Source organism: Periophthalmus magnuspinnatus, chromosome 1 (genome assembly GCF_009829125.3).
Source record: "Periophthalmus magnuspinnatus isolate fPerMag1 chromosome 1, fPerMag1.2.pri, whole genome shotgun sequence".
Taxonomy (NCBI): domain Eukaryota; kingdom Metazoa; phylum Chordata; class Actinopteri; order Gobiiformes; family Gobiidae; genus Periophthalmus; species Periophthalmus magnuspinnatus.
Window position 1 is genome coordinate 29,383,372 of NC_047126.1, and position 19,976 is coordinate 29,403,347.

At 39.1% G+C, this 19,976-nt stretch overlaps 1 protein-coding gene across 1 annotated transcript in view; it reads right to left on the reverse strand.

Annotated features, from left to right (window-relative positions):
- Positions 1–2,281: 2,281 nt before the first annotated feature.
- The window catches only part of nr3c2 (nuclear receptor subfamily 3, group C, member 2), a 164,502-nt gene continuing 146,807 nt past the window's right edge, over positions 2,282–19,976 (reverse strand). Inside the window, exons 8-9 of the mRNA XM_033991838.2 lie at positions 8,415–8,572; positions 2,282–6,971 (exon numbers count right to left, since the gene is read on the reverse strand). Coding sequence (XP_033847729.2) covers positions 6,816–6,971; positions 8,415–8,572 — 314 coding nt within the window. The 3' untranslated portion in view covers positions 2,282–6,815. The remainder of the gene's footprint in view (positions 6,972–8,414; positions 8,573–19,976) is intronic.

A 19,976-nucleotide genomic window follows, 5' to 3' on the forward strand; every position in this document is an offset into this window, starting at 1 on the left:
TACGCACATATAAAACAAATAAAGAACACATACTGTATTCAAGTGCGAACAGTATTCTAATTTTACCATTATGTGCTCATTGATTTGGAATTTTGGCAACTGCACCTTAGTTAGAAACATATTTTTTCTTTAGTACTAAGGAAAAAATTAAAACATGCATTATTATTTTATCATTTCTACATTGTAAGACGTAAATTTGGTCCAAAATATAGAACTGGATCGAGTTCATAGTCCCATTTTTCCCTAGCAACAGTGGATTTATGTATTTTTGTTGTTGAAAAGTGGCTACACAACATTTTTATGATGATGAACAGTGGGGAAAGATTCAATTTATGTCTATGTTTATGTCTATACTAACAACGTAGTCTCCTGATAACTTAAAAGCCCGCTATTACTCCAAGATTATAATTGTTTTCCCAATTAAAATGAAAGTGAAAGTAGCTGAAAGTAGGCCACAGAAGTGAATGCGCGCGATGCTGCCGTGAAATTAGTCTGATCCAATAGATTGTGTTTATCTGGCTCGACTACAGGAGGACGCCATTGGAAATCTGGGCTAGATTTGTAGCAGGAGAGAGAGTGAAACAGTCCTAATGTGTGCTCCAGTCTGGCACCACGCTGCTGCTCATTTAAATGACGGCAGGTACATATTTATCCGTGTTTTTGTAGCCAGTTTGCACACAACATTTCACGTGTGGGGCAAACTCCACGCTCAGGATGTTTTCTCGCTCTAAACATCTCTACTTAAAGCTGCACGTTGTAAATTTTCAGCTAGAGAATCCGCCACCTGCTTGTCTCCATGGAGAATTATTGCTCTGCCTGGAATGTCCCTAGACGAGCTCAACTCTCTTTATAGACGAACAGCAGAGGAACACCTGCTTGTCTCCATGGAGATGAGCTTAACACTGCGGAATATTCCAAATAAAGCGGCATGGAGACAAACAGGTGGCAAACGGCAACCACCAAATCTCCAGTTTATTTCTTAATATTTGCCAACAAAAACAAAATAAATGGTGAGTTTTAAAATTGGCTAAAACTTCCATTGTATTTTTGAGCGTGTTTGCATACATTTCATTATCTATAACCGTTTGCAGCGACAGAAAAGTTTGACATTTGTGTATATTAACAGCTCTTCAGACAGTGTGTTGCCTTGACGAGCCCACGGTGTAATTGTCCCCTCTCCTCTCGTGTTACCTGCTGCTGCATATCCGGCCCGTTTGATGCTAATTTGGAGTTTTTCCCTCATTATCGTCCCCAGCCACCAAATGCAGCTGTTTCAAACTCATCCAGATCAAACACAGCGTTTTTAGGGCACCTTTCCCCGTACTGCCTCTGTTTCATAACACAATCACACACACAGTCACAATATGAACTCGCTCTGAATAAAACCCGCCTTAAAACTAGATCTGCCATAGATCTGATAAAGGTGCAACATGGAACTTTTCTGTCTTCCATTTATTCAGTTATAAATCCCCTATTGTGAGCAGTTCTGACCTGTAATTGACCTGCTAGTCTCCATGGTGATAGGTAAGTTTAATGCCATACTGTGGAAAAAGTTACATCAGAATCAGTTTTGAAAGAATAATAATATAAACTATGATCAAATAAAAATATAAAACTAAGGGCATGCTTTAAAAATCAGGTTAAACAAACTCGATATGATGTACAATACAAAATATACAGTGTGGGCAGAACCACAGTGTAAGTACTGCACCTTTAAGGTTGTGACCTTTGAACTATGCTTACTATAGTGACTGTGAATGAAAGCTGTGTATATAAATAAATACATGAAAAATACCAACTGAAAAGAGCGTGGTTGTCCCGTTGCACAGATACTTTGAGCCTGGACGAAGTTACCAGAAGGAAGTACCAGAAGAGAGTACCCATAATGCAATGCTGTGAACAATTTACATTCAAATAAATACATAGTTTTTTACATCGAATAAACTACTTGAATACACACTCTCTTCTCTACACACATACTTATAGATCAATGAAAATAGTAGTAGTAGTAATAATAATAATAATAATAATAATAATAATAATAATAACACCTTAGTCTTAGCACTTTTCCAGATGTTCAAAGTCTCTTTACAGTTTTGTGTATTATTCATTCACTCCACACCTGGTGGTGGTAAGCTGCTATGGTAGCCACAGCTGCCCTGAGTCCCATTGACAGGAGTGTGGCTGCCAATCTGCGCCATCGGCCCCTCCGACCACCTCTGACACACACACACCACGTTCCTATGAGGCAGTGTGGGTGAAGTATGTGGGTGAAGTATGTGGGTGAAGTACGTGGGTGAAGGACACAAAGACGTTTTTTTGCCACTGGCGTCCCTGAGACAAAGACAGCACACAGACATGTTACTTTGACAGTTTTATTAGAATCTTGCAGGTTCTGCAAACACAAATATGGCAATATCTGCATCAAGATATACAGTAGTAACTGCTCTCAAAGATGTGTATGTCGAGGGAGGCCTACTGTCCTTTTGCTGGAGAGTTGTTCAGAAATATTGTACAAAGCATCGGAGTAAAAAGTTGTTTAGTTGGAACTGGAAAAATGCATGTGTTTTCCTCTAGCCTGTCTGTTCATAAGAAGTGCACTCCCATGGCTGTGGACAGAGATATGGCTTGGTCTCTTTTGCACTCGATTCGTCAGCGCGAACACAAAATGGCATTGACGTGACTGCACACGTGCGACTTTGAGACGTCACGTTCTGAGTCAGCCCCACCCACACAGCTCAGGACAGTCTCTGCACCCAATGCTTATTTAGGATCAGTTCATATAGTGGACCAGAACGAGCCAACAGTCACAGCCTGCGATTTTGGAGGGTTAAAACACTGATAAGAATCTTTAGCATAGGCATGTTTTACAGTACCCTTCTTTGGATCAAAATTTAGATTTTAGTGCAACATCGGTAGCCTACAACATCGAAGTCAGGGGCTGTACTCAGCAGACTTTCTTTTGAAGTTTTACTTCTTAACAAAAAGCAGTGAATAAGAACAGGATGTTCAATGTCCATTCACAAATCCAGTCTCCAAGAAATGCATTTCAGGAACATATCATCAGTGTGCAAATGGTACACGGGCCTAATACATTCAGATTTGGAAAGGTCACACTAAATGATTTTAATCTATTTGAATTTGAAGTTCCTCCTTAGACTTACTTTTACGGGTCAGATTTTTATATTTCCCAAATACAAACATGTGTCAAAAAAACAATGTAACAACTAGCTAACACAAGCTATTTGAAAACTAACCGGTGTTGGCTAGCAGCAGTTGTTTACAACAATGTTGACATGTATTTTTCTTTTGGTCTTGACTGGTGGGTGACTGAAAAATAAGCATTCATGAAAACAGCCCCTGCTCTACATCCATTTTGTGCACAAATGTGAGAATACTTTCTCAGCATATCCCAGTGTCTTTAGAGTGACTTTTAGTTTTACATGGTGCTCATAATTCCACCATGGGTTCAGAAATGTTTTAAACAGCAACAACTGAACAATCCATCACTTGTTACAAATAAACTTTTTGAGCCACATGAACAAGAATGCAAAAGTAAGAAAAAAATAAAAAAGAAAAAAAACATATAACTTTACTGAATAAGATAATAAATGTTCTCTCTCTAACATTCAAGGTAGTAAGTTCCATAAGCCTCTCAAACACATTGATACATTCAAATCTCTGTAGCGCCGCACTTTAGATGACAATTTTCCGACAAACAACATGGCAAGTGGGAACGCACATTACGTCCAAGTTTTCCAACAAAGATGTAGAAACGCTTCCATACTCAACATAAAGAATCGCTATTTACAATATTTATATACTGTAAAATTGTGGTGAGATAAAAAAGGCACAAATTTCCCTTTTTTAAATACAATGTAAACATCTGGTCGAAAAAAAGCATGCATTAACATTTCATTTTACAAAAAGGAGTTTAGACAAAGTACTTAAATATTGTTTTCCAGCAAAATATAATTCTCTCAAAAATACTTTCCCATTCGTTCCTATGAACCTTTAGACAGGTTTTTAAGAAGGGGGCGAAATAAAGAAAGTGTGAGAGATTAGCTTAGACCATTTTTTGTGAATGATGATTCCAGATTGAAAAAAAACAAAAAACAATTTGACTGAGTGACCATGCACAAAATAAAAAAGTTCCTCACGCATTATCACAACGCAAGGGTAATTTTTTTTATTTATTAAAAATATCCAAGCTAGCTGCTCTAATGCCTTATTTTCACATTGTATCTTCTGTGTGCAAATCTAAATCTGGAAATAGGATATGGCTAATCCTATAATGTCAATGCATAATACCCACGCTGAAGGAGCAGATTCACTACGCACACTTTTGCCAGGGAAAAAATCTCTCAAACACACACACTCTCTGCCCCATGTAAATAGACTCTCACACGCCCCCGCTGTTGCCTCCCCCGGCGACCCTATCACTTCTCAGTAGCATCATTTTTGTCTTGTACTGTAGACACCAGATCAGCCTGGGTGTTCACGTTAGCTTCTCTTACGCGCTAGCTTATAGTCATGATGATGGGATGTGATTGGGGTTAGCCTATTACACGGCAGCTACAGTGTGACAAAGAGTAAGTGCGTGTAGCTCCGTGTCGAGCATTATAGTCGATAATTTATCTGTGGAGCACTTTGGGAACTTTCATGTTAATAAAATGTGCTATATAAACAAAGTGGACTTTATTGGATCATCAATGTGGTTCCCAAATGGTGCACTTTGCTTAGAATGTTCCACAGAATGGCATTAAATTTCATCCATCTTCATGAAGAGTAGTTGATGCCGCCAGGCCAAGTTACAGTAATTATTAAATATCATGTTTAAAATGATGTAAACATATCCTACATTCAGAAAGTATAGTACACCACATAAAATAAAATATCAATACAATTTCAATAGGCCAAACAAATACTAACAAGTGCAATGGCCGCGCTAATATGAACACCCAGGTCAATGAGATGCTAACACTACAACCATCAGAACATGTGGGGCTACGACACAAGCTAATATTATGACAAATCTGTTAGCTTTTATTTCAAATAGTTGGCCCAAATAGTAAAAGAAAGATTCCTTTCAAGCATTGTACCTCCAAACAAGTTCTGTACAACAGCTAAATAGAGTGGTTAATACCTGTACACGCCTGCCTGTTCGATGCGTTAGCTGTTAGCTTTGCGCTGCAGCTAGCCTACTTTACAGAAGTTACTGTACATGTTTAGCCTGGCTTGGTAGAAAGAAAGCACCTTATATGAAGGAAAAAAAACTTTGCGATACACCTTTTATATAAAACGTTTTATTATTTCTGTCAAGAGTTTGTAGCTTCGTAAAGAGCTGGTTCTGCTTCATGGTGAGTAAAAACAGCTGCTCTTTTAGATAAGCTGCCGCAAATGACAGAAATCACCATGAATCCTCAGTCAATTCCTCCTAAAATGGCCTTTCAATCACTCTTATAGTATAATGCCAAAATAAAATGTATGAATGTATGAATGTAAGGTTAGCTTAGCATGCTAGCTTTCTTTTTGTCTCCGCTTTGGATCATTTTTGCATATTAGTTTTTGATTGTTTCTCTACACATTTTAAAAATAAGCATGTAGATGTTAATAATGGTTGCATTTGAGCGAATTAAGCTAGTTTGAATGCAATAATAATTTCTAGTAATGGTAACACTTGGATATAGCCCTTGGAATAGAAAAGACCATCCACCTTATTAATGTCTAGAATCTCCTTGCAAAGCTAAATCTAAGTAAGTATTGGCATCTGTTTTCATAGTGCTGTTCATAGTAAAAGACTGCATAAGCCACAGTTAATATTTGCAAAAGAACATTTCTTTAAGTGACCAAGGCTATGTCCACAGTAACAGTTTTTCAAGATTAGGCTTATGTTGTAAATCAGGAAAATGAAAACAAAATACTTAGTTAACAAAAAAAATAATTTAAAAAATAAAAAATTTGACCCATGTTTTCCCATGACCCATGCACTGACTAGCTCACTGTATCTCAAAGCTAATGCTAACGTGTATTCAAATGTAAAACATAAAACAAACAACTAATTAAATTAAATCAGTCTTTAAATATTAAATATTAAACGAAAGACCACTTGATTGTTTTAATATGTAGATAACTGAAGTTTATGGCATTATTTTTATATTTTTTAAGTCTCAAAATTAGCATTAGCATTATCATTGAGACACAAAGACCTATCATTTTAAACTCAGACGTGACATTGACCCACAACTATTCTTGAATTTTTCAGTATTGGACAGGAAGTAGTAACGCAAACAGTTAGCTAGCCATTTGCCGTTGTGCACAGATCCAATTGTCTTAAAATGAAAAGATGTGAATGTGGACGTAGCCTGTGGAGTGCATCTGTGCATTATCAGACAAATGAGTGGACTTCCCTTCATTTGTGTGTTTAAGTGTTTTTTGTTGTTTTGTTTTTTTTAAGTGACTGTGTCTAGCGCATCCTAAGAAATGTATGGCTTTACTCCATAGAAAATACTGTCATCATCTTTGGGGCAGGAGGTGGGGGCAGTGGGGGGTGGGGTGCGTCAGGGTTGGTCACATGTCCTTCCTAGCTTAGCGTTCTTCCTCGCCGTAGTATCAGATCGCTCCATTTTGGGTCCAGAACCTTCTCTTCTCGGCCTCTGTGACCTCGTCACTTTTGAGTCTTGTCCTGAGACCCGACAGATCCAGCAGGACAAAGGGGGAGGGGCGACCTTTTAGCTCCGCCCCCTTCTTTCTTACACGTCTGTGTGCCTCTAGTCTCTCTTCTTTTCCAGTTCTTGTCTGTGAGTTCGTTCCAGTCACTTCTTGTGGAAGTAGATGGTGTGTGTGAGGCCTGACTCCACCTTTGGTATCTGGTCACTAATGATCTCCACCAACATCTCTGGGAACTCCACCTTCAGCGACTGCGACTCGCGGAACGTATAGAAGCAGAAGTCCAGCAGGTTCCCCACTAACTGCAAGACACACACCAGACACACAGCCAAGTCAGAGACAAGCTTCTGGAACATCTGAAAATACCTGCAACTAAGTACAATATAGATGAGTTTAATGCAATGCTGTGGAACATTCCTGACAATGCATTCAAATCTCCATGGAAACAAGCAGGTTCCCCATCAGAAAAAGTTCCACATTTATCCTTCTCATATTACCATAATACATCACATAATCATTAGAATCACAAGAATAATTATTATTGATAGTTTTATGTTGCAGCACACTGCTCAAGATAATTCTTTATAATTTATAAATTTAGAACGGCAATAAACCATTTTGTGATTCTTAGCATTATAAATCACCACAGTCACTGTTGTATCTTCTTATCTGCACCTACTTGTGTTATTATCTGGTTGATGTCCCAGAGGAAACACTGCTCTGAGGCTGACATTGTATTCAATTGTGACATATCCAAAGGCCCAGAATCACTAAAGTGACCATGAGGCGTGGCCTGTGATGTGGACGTGTGCACTGTCCACTGTTCAACTAAGACAGAGCCTGTGTCAAATTTTGTCTTATATTTTACTTCAAGAGGGCTTAAAGGAGGCACAGTATGTAACATCAGCTTGTATAAACTTACACCATTGGGTACTCAACGGCCTAGTTAGCTAAATGTTCTCCTTCTTACCACAGGGGGGCAGCACTGACTTCTGCCCTTGTTTGTTATGGGGTCATACGTTACCACTAACCCCATTCACTGAGCCAGAGGGGTCAGTGAACCTCAGCCAGTGCGGCATTAATCTGAATAACCCTCCAATGACACACATCGAGTTAACATGCTAGCTGCAGTGACCACGCAAACAGGTTCGATAAACTTTAATCTCGCCCCCCGTCCCGCCCCGCTCCCCCCCCGACAGGAGCGAGTCAGAGGGGTGAGTGCCTCTGCAGTGACCTTTCCCTTGGGGACACATTTGGGCTGATGTAATCCTCATTTCCAACCGCAGCAGATACAAGGCTAAATCAATCTTTATTATCTAATGACCTCATGATGCCATTTTTGGGAGATTAAAATGTTTGGATTTTGAAGTTGGGGTTGGATAAGAAAAAATGCAAGTAGGTATTTGTAGCAAAACAGGTGCTGGGCCAAGCTTGTAGGCAAACTGACATTTATTATAACGGGCTAGTGTCCTCTCATAGGGGTACTCAGCGAGACTATGTCCATGACTACACCTTGTCCCCGGATATGTGAGGTAAACCTGCTCAAATCAAATACTGCTTTAACGATAACAATTATATGTAATGTGCACCACCTGCAGCCAATAATACACTGAGAATGACAAAAACGTGTATGTGTCCTCTGTTTTCAGGTAAAGGCACTGGCGACCCAGGTTCAAGAGACCAAGACACGACCGTTTAACTGTATAATGAGTTGATGAAATGATTGGACAGACTTCAGGACTTACATCGTGCATAGCGTCCAGGAGCTTGGTGAGCTGGAAGAAGCGTTGCCAGGTCTGACCCGAGTTGTTGGTTGCTTTTCCCACTGACCTCCGCAGCTCTTTGATGTAGTTGACCCTCATCTCCTCAAACGCTGCCTGGTTCTTCAGACCCTCTTTGGGAACTGCACACACACAAGTACAAGGACCGTAAAGAACTGTCACACGACGACTTTGATCACGTAAAAAGAAGGGAGCTGTTTTGCATGGCTATTCGTGGGTTTCAGCGTCCATTTTAAGGACTTTTCACCATTCAAAAGATCACATATTTGTTTTAAATTGTTAATTGCTACGGGAACTTTCCTGTTCCTTGTTACCCTAAGTAGGAAGAATCTTGATATATTGTAGGCTTATAATGACCTTTAATAGTACCAATATTATCATTTATTGTCTATATATTTTCTTCAGAATGTGATATCGTGACAGACTTAACCCTATGGCACTTCTCTGGAATTTCCACCACCTGGTTGTCTCTTTGTAAATGTTATTACTTTGCCTGGAATGTTTCACACTATGGGCTTAAAGGTCCTATATTACGCAAAATGACTCTTATGAGCTTCAAGACATGTGAGAATGTCGTTACCTCCTCAAAAACAGACCTGGAGTTGTGTTTTGTTTCATTCACATACGTTTGAGTTACCCTGCATTATTAGTCTGTTACATCTCCAAAGCTCAAAATGCTCTGTTCCACCTTGTGATGTCATGAAGTGGTACTTTTCAAGCTCCTTTTAACTTTTCATACAGATTCGCATTTCAAGGGCTGAAATGTGTGTTAAACATGTGTGAATCAAACAAAACAAAACTCCAGGTATGTTTTTAATGAGGGAACAACATAATAATAACGGATCAGAAAATAGTGTAATATGGGCGCTTTAAGTATTTATTTATCCATGAAGACAACCAGAAAAGTTACACAGTGAACCTTTAAGTTTGACGTGACTATGGCCAATTCAGACTTGTCCCAATACAGTTGGACACACTTGCAGAGACTAACACTGTAGTCTCCAAGTTAGTAAACATTCATTTCACTCACTGTCGCGTTGGGTTCAAACTCACTAAACTTACAGCACCAGGTGGAGCCCCAGCAATTACCCCTCAGTTTATCACATTAATGTTGACACTTGGAGAAAGACGCCCATTCACAGAAATTCAACAGTTCCTCGAAAGCTCAGCTAACGACAAGGAAAAACGAACCAGACCACGAGTGTTACATACACGCGTCATATCTGTGCGTAATGTGGAACCGAGATGGAAATGGTGATGACGTCAAGAGAGGAAGTTTTGGGGAGGCTGAGGAAGCGAATGTGTTTGAATATGAGAGGAGAGGAGACAGAAGGTGCGAATATGAAGAGTTTGACAGGTGATAGTCTGAGAGGCTGTGATTGGCTCAGGGCAAAAGACAGAAAACAAGATCTAAAAAACAAAAACGCTTAGTTCTTTATTTTCTTACTTCATTTTAGAACACACTGACCAAACACTAAAAGATGGACTATGTAACTTCAGTTTAAAGATCTGCTATCTGTTTGTCTCCATGGATGTTATCGCTTTCCGTAATGTAGCTTTAAAGCAGACCTCTTGTGCTTGTGTCTGCTACTGTAAATAGTTATAATCTATGACACTCGTGGATCATTTTGTTACCATTTGCACATTTTAAATCGCAATATTCATCTAAAACGACTTAATCAAAGAAACAAGTCCGCTGACATAGCCGTAAACGTCATCCCGACAAAGAGCCGTGTAGCTGTCCTGCAGAAAATTACCAAAATTACTACGCAACGCTGCAGAACCTTACAAGTATCATCGATTAAGAAAATAAAATTGAAGAACAAAGTTAGTGGAGAGCAGTGGGTGTATGTCGGTGGAGGTGTAAATGGGATTTGATCGGCAAAATCTTGATTAAAGATTGCTCAAACACGCACAAATCACTCTAAAAACAACTTCTAGAGGGTAAATGATGAGGAGAAACAACTATAACATGGTTAAAAACTCCGACAAGGTGTTTTTGCGTAATTGAGGTGACAATAAAAACAGCTGTAACTGAATAAATGCGAGATATATATGTTTAATGCTATACTGTGGAACACCCTTTACAAAGCATTAACATCCCCACACCAGAAAAGTGACATAATGCACCTTTAAGATAACACAGTGTCAGACAAAATATTTAAAACCCGCAGAAACCTTGTGAATGCTACGCCTAGTTCCTGATTTGTTTACCATGCTACAACAAGTGAGTTTGAATAAGACATTCACCTAAGAGGTAAATATACACTTTACACTTGTTTGCCAGTCCAAGTAAACAAGATTTGCAGTTAATTATCTAAAACACGAATATGCTTTTTCCGACGTACAAATGTGGAACTGTGGCGGGGTAATTAGAGGTGCTCAGTCAATACTGTTCCCACTCCCACACAGCAGCCTTTTTGGGACATTCGGAATGTTAAAGCCTATTTAGCCACTCATTACAGGCACTTTTACCATTCTGAGTGGCAATTACTTTTTAGTGTGTAACCTCCAATTCATAAGAGATGAGCGTTAGACAAACAGGGACAGATTAATCAGAGTTTTCCAGGATATGTTTAATTATGTAATCACGGTCTCTACAAATACATTACCAACTTTTTTTCAAGTAAAGATGTAGATGTTTAACCATAACCCAAGTCCACAATGATGCAAACGAATCACACTCTAAGGCAAACGTACTCATTATACTCACATCAAAGGTCCTAAGTAAGAGTGACAGTACTTCAAAATAATATTACTCCAATAGAAGTACAAAGTAGTGATCCAAGAAATTAGTAAGTGAAGTGTAAAAAAAAGTATTTGAGTAAGAGTAACTGTTGAGACGTAACATCGGACTCATAATCTGTAGCAGCTGCGTGTCTGTGGAGATCTTAGCGCTTTGCTTTGTTCATAAACAGAAAAAGATGTATAATGCATTTGGTTTGATCTATATGAAGCTAAAATAAAAGATTCATGGAGATTTTGTAACTTATTTTAGTTAAGAGATCATAATGCTGGATAAATTCTGATCAATTTTCCATCAAATCCCTAAACTTCTTTACAACAAACGGTGCACATCAGGCCGATGGTTCCAGAGGAGCAGGTGAGGAGACAGACAGGACGACAGGTGTCTACAAGTCCACAAGTGTCTAAAGAGATGATAGAATGTCTCAGAGGAAGCAAACAAGTGCAGAAAAAGCTGCTGATAAAGTGGAAGTAGTTTAGTGTTTACACTAGCTTTAGCCACAAATCACAGCCACAAACTGGAATTACTAAACATCTTTTTGTGAATTGCTGAAATCTGACTTATGATTAACAAAAGAACAAAAGCCCGATGTGCACAAAGACTTTATGTCAACTGCAAAAATAATCATAATTTTAGTTTCAGAAACAAGCGCAGCTAACCTAGTTTGAAGTGCTATAAACATATTTCAAAGATAAAATAAAAGGGTTACTGACTAGTAGAAGAAGCTCTTCATGAAAGTCTGATCAACACGACATGCTGGATGTAACGTTTTTAACTTATTGACACACTACGTCTTTAGCTTACTCATGTAAAATAACAGACATAACCTATAGGTTAAGAGAGAGTAGAAAACTTAATATACTTTTTTGTTTCTTTGTTAGTTTTTTTTTTTTTTTTTTTTTTTTTAAAATTTGGACCTTTTTCTCCAATTCAATTAAAATGAAATAACAGTTATGAAACATTTCTCGCCTTAGGTTGAAATTACATCTTAAACACAAGGACAAATTGTATATTCAAAACAGTATTCTCTTAAAAATGCCTAAATGTACTTGGTTAATCCAAAAACAACCAAGGCCAGAGAACCCATTTGCAGATAATGAACACAGAGCCTATAAAACACACCAAACTATGTACGTTCAGCCTGAGTAGAAGTGAATGAGGCGCAGTCTAGAGCCTGTGATTAGCACAATGTGACAGAACTGCTGACAGACAGGTGGAAACCATTCAAGTCACAGCAATCAAACCATCTTTTTACATAAACTTGTATCCTCAACTGACATTTAATAATAGTTTATTTAATTATAATAATTAGCATTTGGTTTTATAGAGCTCCACCCAAACTCTAGCAGGTCTAAATCTCTTCAAGGCTCTACAGGCAAAAAAAGTTTTTATATGGGACATTGTAACTTCAAACACTGCTTTCTCAAAAGGCAAACCTAACCTTACACAGCCAGAGAGATTCTCACGAGTGCACACACATTAATCTGACATTAACCAGGTTAATAAAGGCCTAAAAAGCCCCAAACATTCCAATGTTGTACTTAGCGAGATTTTGATGGATCGTCCCATCAAACACGTGCCGTTTATGCACATAAATGCTTTATTCATATATGGAAACATTACATTAAAAATGTGTAATACATTTTTCTTAAGATCCTATTTCCTGTTCTCCGGCAGAGTCTCACCTTCACATGACGCTGAATCACGTTCAGACACACCTCATTCCTCCAGAGCACTGCTGGTGTCGTCCTTAGAAAGAGGATACTAAGAATTCTCCTACAGGAAACCTCAACACTCCCCAGTCAAGTCAAACACACACATAAAAACATCTTTGTTGATAAATTGTCTTAATTAAAACACAGTCCCCAAGAGCTGACAGGAAAATGGCATCCATTTTTCCTGTCCAAGAATAAAAGGATATAGGCAGAGCATTTGGCTTAGTGCTCACAATGGAGCTGCACATGTGGGTGGAACATGGGGCTTTTAAGTTGTATTGTTTTGTTGCAATTCTTTGAAAATTTGTTTTACAGAAAAAGAGAAATTCTAAACCCATTGTCACAGAAGATTGTGAATCAATTATAGATTGTACACAGCCGTACACATCGCACAGCCAAAGATGAGATCATTAATATTAACTTGTTTAAAGTTATGTTTCAGTTGATTCATGAATATTCATGTATTTCCTGCATTCAAGGCTTGAGTGCCCAGAAAATATCTTGTTTTCACTTGGCCTCTATCCCCAAGATTTTCAAAGCATAAAAATGACAAAACTAAATCATATAAGGAACAGTGCAAAAAATAATGTTTAATCATTTCATACTGTCAACATAAAGCTTTTGTCACTTGTAAACTTACTCAGAGAAGATCTCAACTTTTACTCCAGTAGGTATAAGAGTACTGCTACTAAATTAAAATATTACTCAAGTAGAAGTAAAGGTATGCTGCAATAAAACACCCTGAAAAGAACAATTATTTTAAAAACATACTCAAGTAAATGTAACTGAGTACTACTACCCGCCCACAGCTCTGTACTCACAAGTATCTAATCACATAACCTTTTTACAATCATAAAAAACAACTCTGCTTGGTATTTGGTGAAATGCCACTGTGAATGTTGTACGTATAGGCCTGCCACCATAACACATTTTGAAGTGTGATATATTACTGAAGTAAATATAGGCAAAACCAAACCATTAAAAAAATCTCATTGTAGTACAGATATATAACCCACATTTTCCCAGTAGTACAAAGAAAAAGGACCCATGATACATGTTCCATCAATTGAACGAAAAGTCCATATAGTATTTATAGTAACGGGATTATGTATGTATGTTATAGTTTAGTACTACTTGGAAAAACCCACACATGTTTTTTTTAATGATAATTGAGCCCATTTTAGCGTTCCATTAACAATAACATCCTTCCAATACAGGCAGCAAAATTTATATAAGTGTTCATTCACACGCTTGTATGACGTCTTCCATTCAGCTCTAATGTACAGATCTGCTGGTACACAAATGTTCTGCTCGTCATGTATGCTCACGTAAACACTAGGATGGCTTCTTCACTCTGACATGAGGAGAATGTGTTAAACCCGCGCGCTCTGGTTTGATCTTTTGTTTTTCTCCCACTGACCCACATAGAGCCGCTCTGTCCCTCACATGGCTTTCAGGGCGGTACCTCAGCCCAGGCTAAAATAGGCCATTTATATCAGAGTTATTGCTGCCAAATGGGTTGTAGCTCTATGCAGGTACAGAGCTTTTGAACCGGGGCGTTCATGTGCGACAATAAGCTCAGAAATCTAAAGACTCGTGTAAAAAGTTACATTGCAGCCAGGACATTCTGTGTGATTTCATTCAAAGGCAACTATTTCACGCTCTAAGTGGAAAATGGTTTACATAAAATACCCCAAACAGCCTTATATAATGTGTAATTCCACCGTTGTCCACCAAATCTTGTTTTTGGTGTTTCACTAAAGCTGGGTTTAAATTGTGCGATATTGTATGATTTTAAAACTTTCCAAATAAAACTCACATTGTGCGATTGATTCTCATATGAAGCACGCGGCGGGAGTGTGCGCTCTGTCCGGAGCCACGGTCGTGTACACTGACCCGCTCACACTGAGAGGAGCAGGAGCCGTGAGCTGTGTGCAGCACTGTGGACCTGTTTGTGACCTCGCTATCTTTTTATACACGTCATAGAAGTACTCCCAAAACATCACAGAAGTACGTGAGCAAACCGTTGGCACTAACTTTAGCACTGCTTTGTTTAAAGTCCGAGGCTTTTGTCGCCAAACTTTAGTGGCTCTCGTGTGTGCGGTGATTTGTTCAGGATACGTGTCAGAAGCGCTTTATTGCCCCTTTTCACCTCCGCGCTTAGGCCCAGTGGAGCTGTGGTCCGCCTGCAGCTGTGTTCTATCATGCACACGCTGCTCTCACATGAGTCTGTCCGATGTCTCTGCGTCATCAGCAGTCGTGCGTTCATGGTGAGCAGGTCATCACAGTCGTAACCTCCTGGACACTGCACCACACTGATGAACGGAGGAGCCCAAACTCGCCCCAATTATAAATAATATTCATCGCAAAATTGTCCTGAAAAAGGCTCAGTGTAAGGCCAGCTTTAAGGACGGTCCACCACCTGTTTGTCTCTGTGGAGGTTATATGGGAGGTTATATTGCTCATGTTCCACAGTATAGCATTAATCCATGGGTATACATACAATACCAGTCAAAAGTTTGGATATATGGAATTATGTAGCAAAGAAAATAAAGTGAAATCCTCAAAATGTCCACCTTTTGTTTTGTGGACAGTGCTGCAAACCCTTGGACTTCACTCAATGATCTTCTTGATGACGTCTCCTGAAATGTTTTTCACTTCAAGATGTGCCATGTCAGGGTCAAGAAATGTCAAGTGACCAAAGCAGTTTTTAAAGCAAAGGGTGGCTATTTAAAATAAATAAATAAAAATAAATCCAAAATAAAGTTTTGAGTTTACTTTGTTTGCTACATTCCACTTGTGTCCAGTCATAGTTCTGATGCCTTCAGTGAGAATCTATAATGTAAATGATCAAGAAATAAAGAAAAAAAAGAAATAAAGAAGAAACAGAAATGAAAATCTTTTGACTTTTTACAGCGTGTATTCATGGAGACAAGCAAATGATCCCACCAGGTAAAATTACAGGTCAGATCTGTTGAACGGCATCCCAGTAAGAACATTTTTGGGAACATTTTTTCCCAACTTTTCTTCAAGAATTGCCACTTGTCTGATGCAACACTATGATTAATGGTTATGACATACTATCTCACACAAAGACATAAAAAAAGATTTATTAACCTGTCACATGGCCTTTAAATGATGTTTATGTGTAGGTGAGGAGAACTGGTTTGTTAAGCTCTCTATATGTGCTCCAGACGTCTCGGGACACCTCTGACTGAAACCTAAACCAAAGTCAAGTCCAAAAACAGCCTCATTCTCTACATTCTCGCTTCTGACTGTAGAGCTGCCAATGGCTGATAAGCTCTGCTGATATTTTTGGACAATATACAAAGCTTATTTTAATACTTTCACCCAAAATATATTATTTGAAAACACTACAAACAAAGGAAAAACAAGATATCCACAACTTACTACTACTAACCCATAAGGGAGCAGTGTAATCACATTCTGTGCAGTGGCCTCTTCTCAGAGTTAAAACAAAGCTTTATGTTTTTCTTTTAAAGATCCACACTATGCAATTTTTTTAAGCTTGTATCATGTGATAACATTATTCCCATGGCTACATAGCTACAGTTGCATTTTGTGTAATTTATGTTGGTTACAGTAAACGTCTGTAAAAAGGGATTTGCCTCTAAACCTCAGAAAATACGTAGTTTGAATTTTCCCAGGATTGTTGCATCACAGGTAGAAACGCTGCACCGTTTGAAGTCATCTGCAGATTCGTTCAAAGCATTTCTCAATACAAAGTAATTATTTTCAATTCTAAAACATGAAATGCCAAAGCAAAGGTTACTCCAGAGCAAAGGACAATCACAATAAAATAATACATAATATTTGTCCTTTAAGAATTTAGTAAGACCAATAAAATATAAATCTAGGACTATACAGCCCATGTAGCCTTGCACAGCAAGATGGATTCTCACGATATTTGTGAGTTCACAAACTCACGAGAATCCATCTTGGCGTGGTCCTGCTGCTGTAAGGTTGATCGGGTGGACCAATCACAGAGCAGCATTGAGGTTTGTGCAGAAGCCCAAGGCCAACCGCCCAAACAAACCAAAACAAACATGGCGACGCCGACACACGAACTTCAGCCTATTTTAGCGTCAATATGGAGTATTTTGTTAGTGAAAAACATGCAGAAGGTCAGAGCTTTGTGCATTTGTGAAAAGGAAAGATGTCTGTGCTTTTCTCTCAACTGGATTTAACAAAAGTTTAAGAATTTTTTGGCTTCTTTAGTTGTTGTGACACTTCAATCAATCAGAATCAAATAGTCGTCATGACATTCCGCATTTTCCGATCGCTTTCAGTGAGAGACTCATGTGTAGAACTCATCTCAGAGTGCTGCGCATCTCAATCTGAGCCAGGTTATAGCTGATGTGCCAAGAAGTGTAAATATCAGCTATGTATCTATCTCTACTTCTACATTTTAGCATCTTTTTCTTTCTCACTTTCTCTGTCTCTCCCTTCTTCTCTCTTCCCCTCCCTCTATCTCTGTCTCTCTCCCTCTCTTCCTCTCGTTCCCTCCCTCTTTCTCCAGCAGCAGTGGCAGCCCAGAAGCAGCAGTATTCTAACTGTATAGTGTAGTCCGTCTGACAAGTCCTGACAATCCCTGAGTAAACATTTGTGTGGCTGTGGAGTCCTTATCTCTGCAGGCTGCGACCAAACCAGTCTCCGAGCGTCACAGAGGAGAAGACACGAGCTAACGGACAGCTTCTGTGAAAACTCCAGAGAGGGGCTTTAATCGTCAATCAGTTTAAAAGTGAAGTTCTTAGGCCATGTGGCAGAATTATAACTGGTGCTAACGATCGAGACGGTGTAATCCCTCATTTATCCATGAGTGGTTCAATGCAGAGAAGGTTTCAGCGGGAGTCAACATTGTGCAGTTGACTACAGATAGATAACCGGGTCTGGAGGGACGGAAGTGATCACCTAGCTCTGGTTGGCGCAGTAATGTATTAGCTTATGTTAAAAGGTAATATTTTTCCATTGTTTTATGCTTTATTTGGTGTGAGATGAGGTAAGGCTGTACATGACACATTCGTTACTTCTGCTAACATGTTAACTTCCCCAAAACATTGTCATGACTAAACTTAACCAAAACCTAACCTTCACCACAATCCATTTCCTAATTTAAAAATAACTCTGTACCTAAACTTCATCACTTTGAATGACCAATCACAGCAGACTGTCCCTCCTTACCCCACATTATTGTTGGATTGTTGTTGACACATTTGGTTATCATTAGCGTCCCTGGCTAAAGGAGCTTGTTTGTATCTATAATGAATCATATAAATTATCTATTCAACCCCCTACATCTTAAATCTCATCGGAGTGCAGATAAATGTCAAAATATCCCCCCAAATTCAAAGAAAATTAGCAATAATTCGATATGGTAATCATCGTGACAGGCCTAAAGCTGCTAAACCTTTTGTTCCCTGTTGTAGGACCAGTTTGCAGTGTTGCCATGATACATTTCAACCATTCCAACCAATATATCTCCTCCAGATTATTCAGAATATTATCCAGATTATCATTACAATATTTATTCACTCTGGCTTTGTGAAATTCCTTCCTCTTTACATAACTTTGACCAGTCACAACTACCTTCTGGCTATAGGTCTCCCAGCGGAACATCTCAGCCTCCCCGCTCCCTCCCTCTCTCCTCTCTCCATCCCACATCTTCCCTCTCCTCTACGCAGAATTCCGGGGTTTTTGAAATAAGCCAAGTTTATCGCAGTTCTCTTGGAGCGTTGCCGCGTTCTTCACTGGCCTTTATTAAGTACAGCTCTTTGGGCACACTCCAGAGCAGCAGAAGGCCCAGCTCTCCCACCCCTTCGTCTTGTGCTCTTTTCTCCCTATAGCTCTGCACCTGTCTCTTCCTTAGTCCCTGTCAGCGCTGGTCGGATTGCGCTCCTTAAATCTGCGCTCTCCCTCTAGGTCTGGTGGAGTTTTGCTCTGTAGTCGGTGTGTCCCTGTAGCTACCATGCGAGGTGCTCCCTGTGCTTAGATGAGTCAACAACTACAGTGTATTCCAGGGATGGGAAGCACGCTGGTGAGTCCATATGCTGCGGTATTGTGGGCTGTGCGCTAGGGGAAATATGGTCAGGTTGACTGGCAAATCCAAAATGAGAATCTCTTTCTGTATTTTTTATACAGATTAATATCAGTCCGGTCTCTCAAGCCTAGCCAAACGTGATCGTGCAATCGGATTAGTTTATTTTCAGTGACGCATGTGGGAAGAAGAGGCTCAGTGGTCACCTATCATTTACAAAGCAAATTTACCTCACCTTAGATTAATAGTTTAGTGCTTCGCTCAGTCATTCTGCAGAAATCAGTGATGTTTTTCAGCCCTCGATACCAACAACACCAGCGTGTCCCTGATTGGCTCATCCACCTGTCAATCACGCTCATCCAAAAACTGGGAGATTCACCATTTAACAGACTCACATATTCGTAAATTATTGGAAAAATGTGTATTCCAGATCCCAGGGAAATGGTCAGGACTAAATTCAACCAAAATGATGGTTTCCAGTTTCTGTCTTTTCATTATAGATCGCAATCAAATCGAAATAGCTATTTGAATGGACCCAATCAGCAAATCGCACAATTTTTACAGACTATCATTTCTTATCCTTCATGAAACCTGCTAACCCTGTAGTTTAGATCTATACAAGTTTAGATTTAAAATACACACCTTGTCACTTCACATTTTAGTCTTTTGTCAATTTTAACATTTTAAATCTAATCTCAGCACAATGCTTGTCAGAAATGTGCACTTAGATATTGATGATTCAGCTCTACAGTCTACTACTATGCTACACTAATACCTCTAAAGCAATTCAGATAAATGCACTCTCTCTGCCCTCTACTATCTTGGTATGTCACATAAATACATGCTACAATCTTCCCTTTTCTCATCTCGATAGCAGCGGCAGCCTCCCCTGCCTCTCAGTCTCTCCTCTTCACCTTTATTTTTACTGTTGTCTAACCACCAATTTGGGATATATACTGCAGGCTGCATTACTTCAAGTTTCAATCCAAATATATTTATGGTTTTGCTGT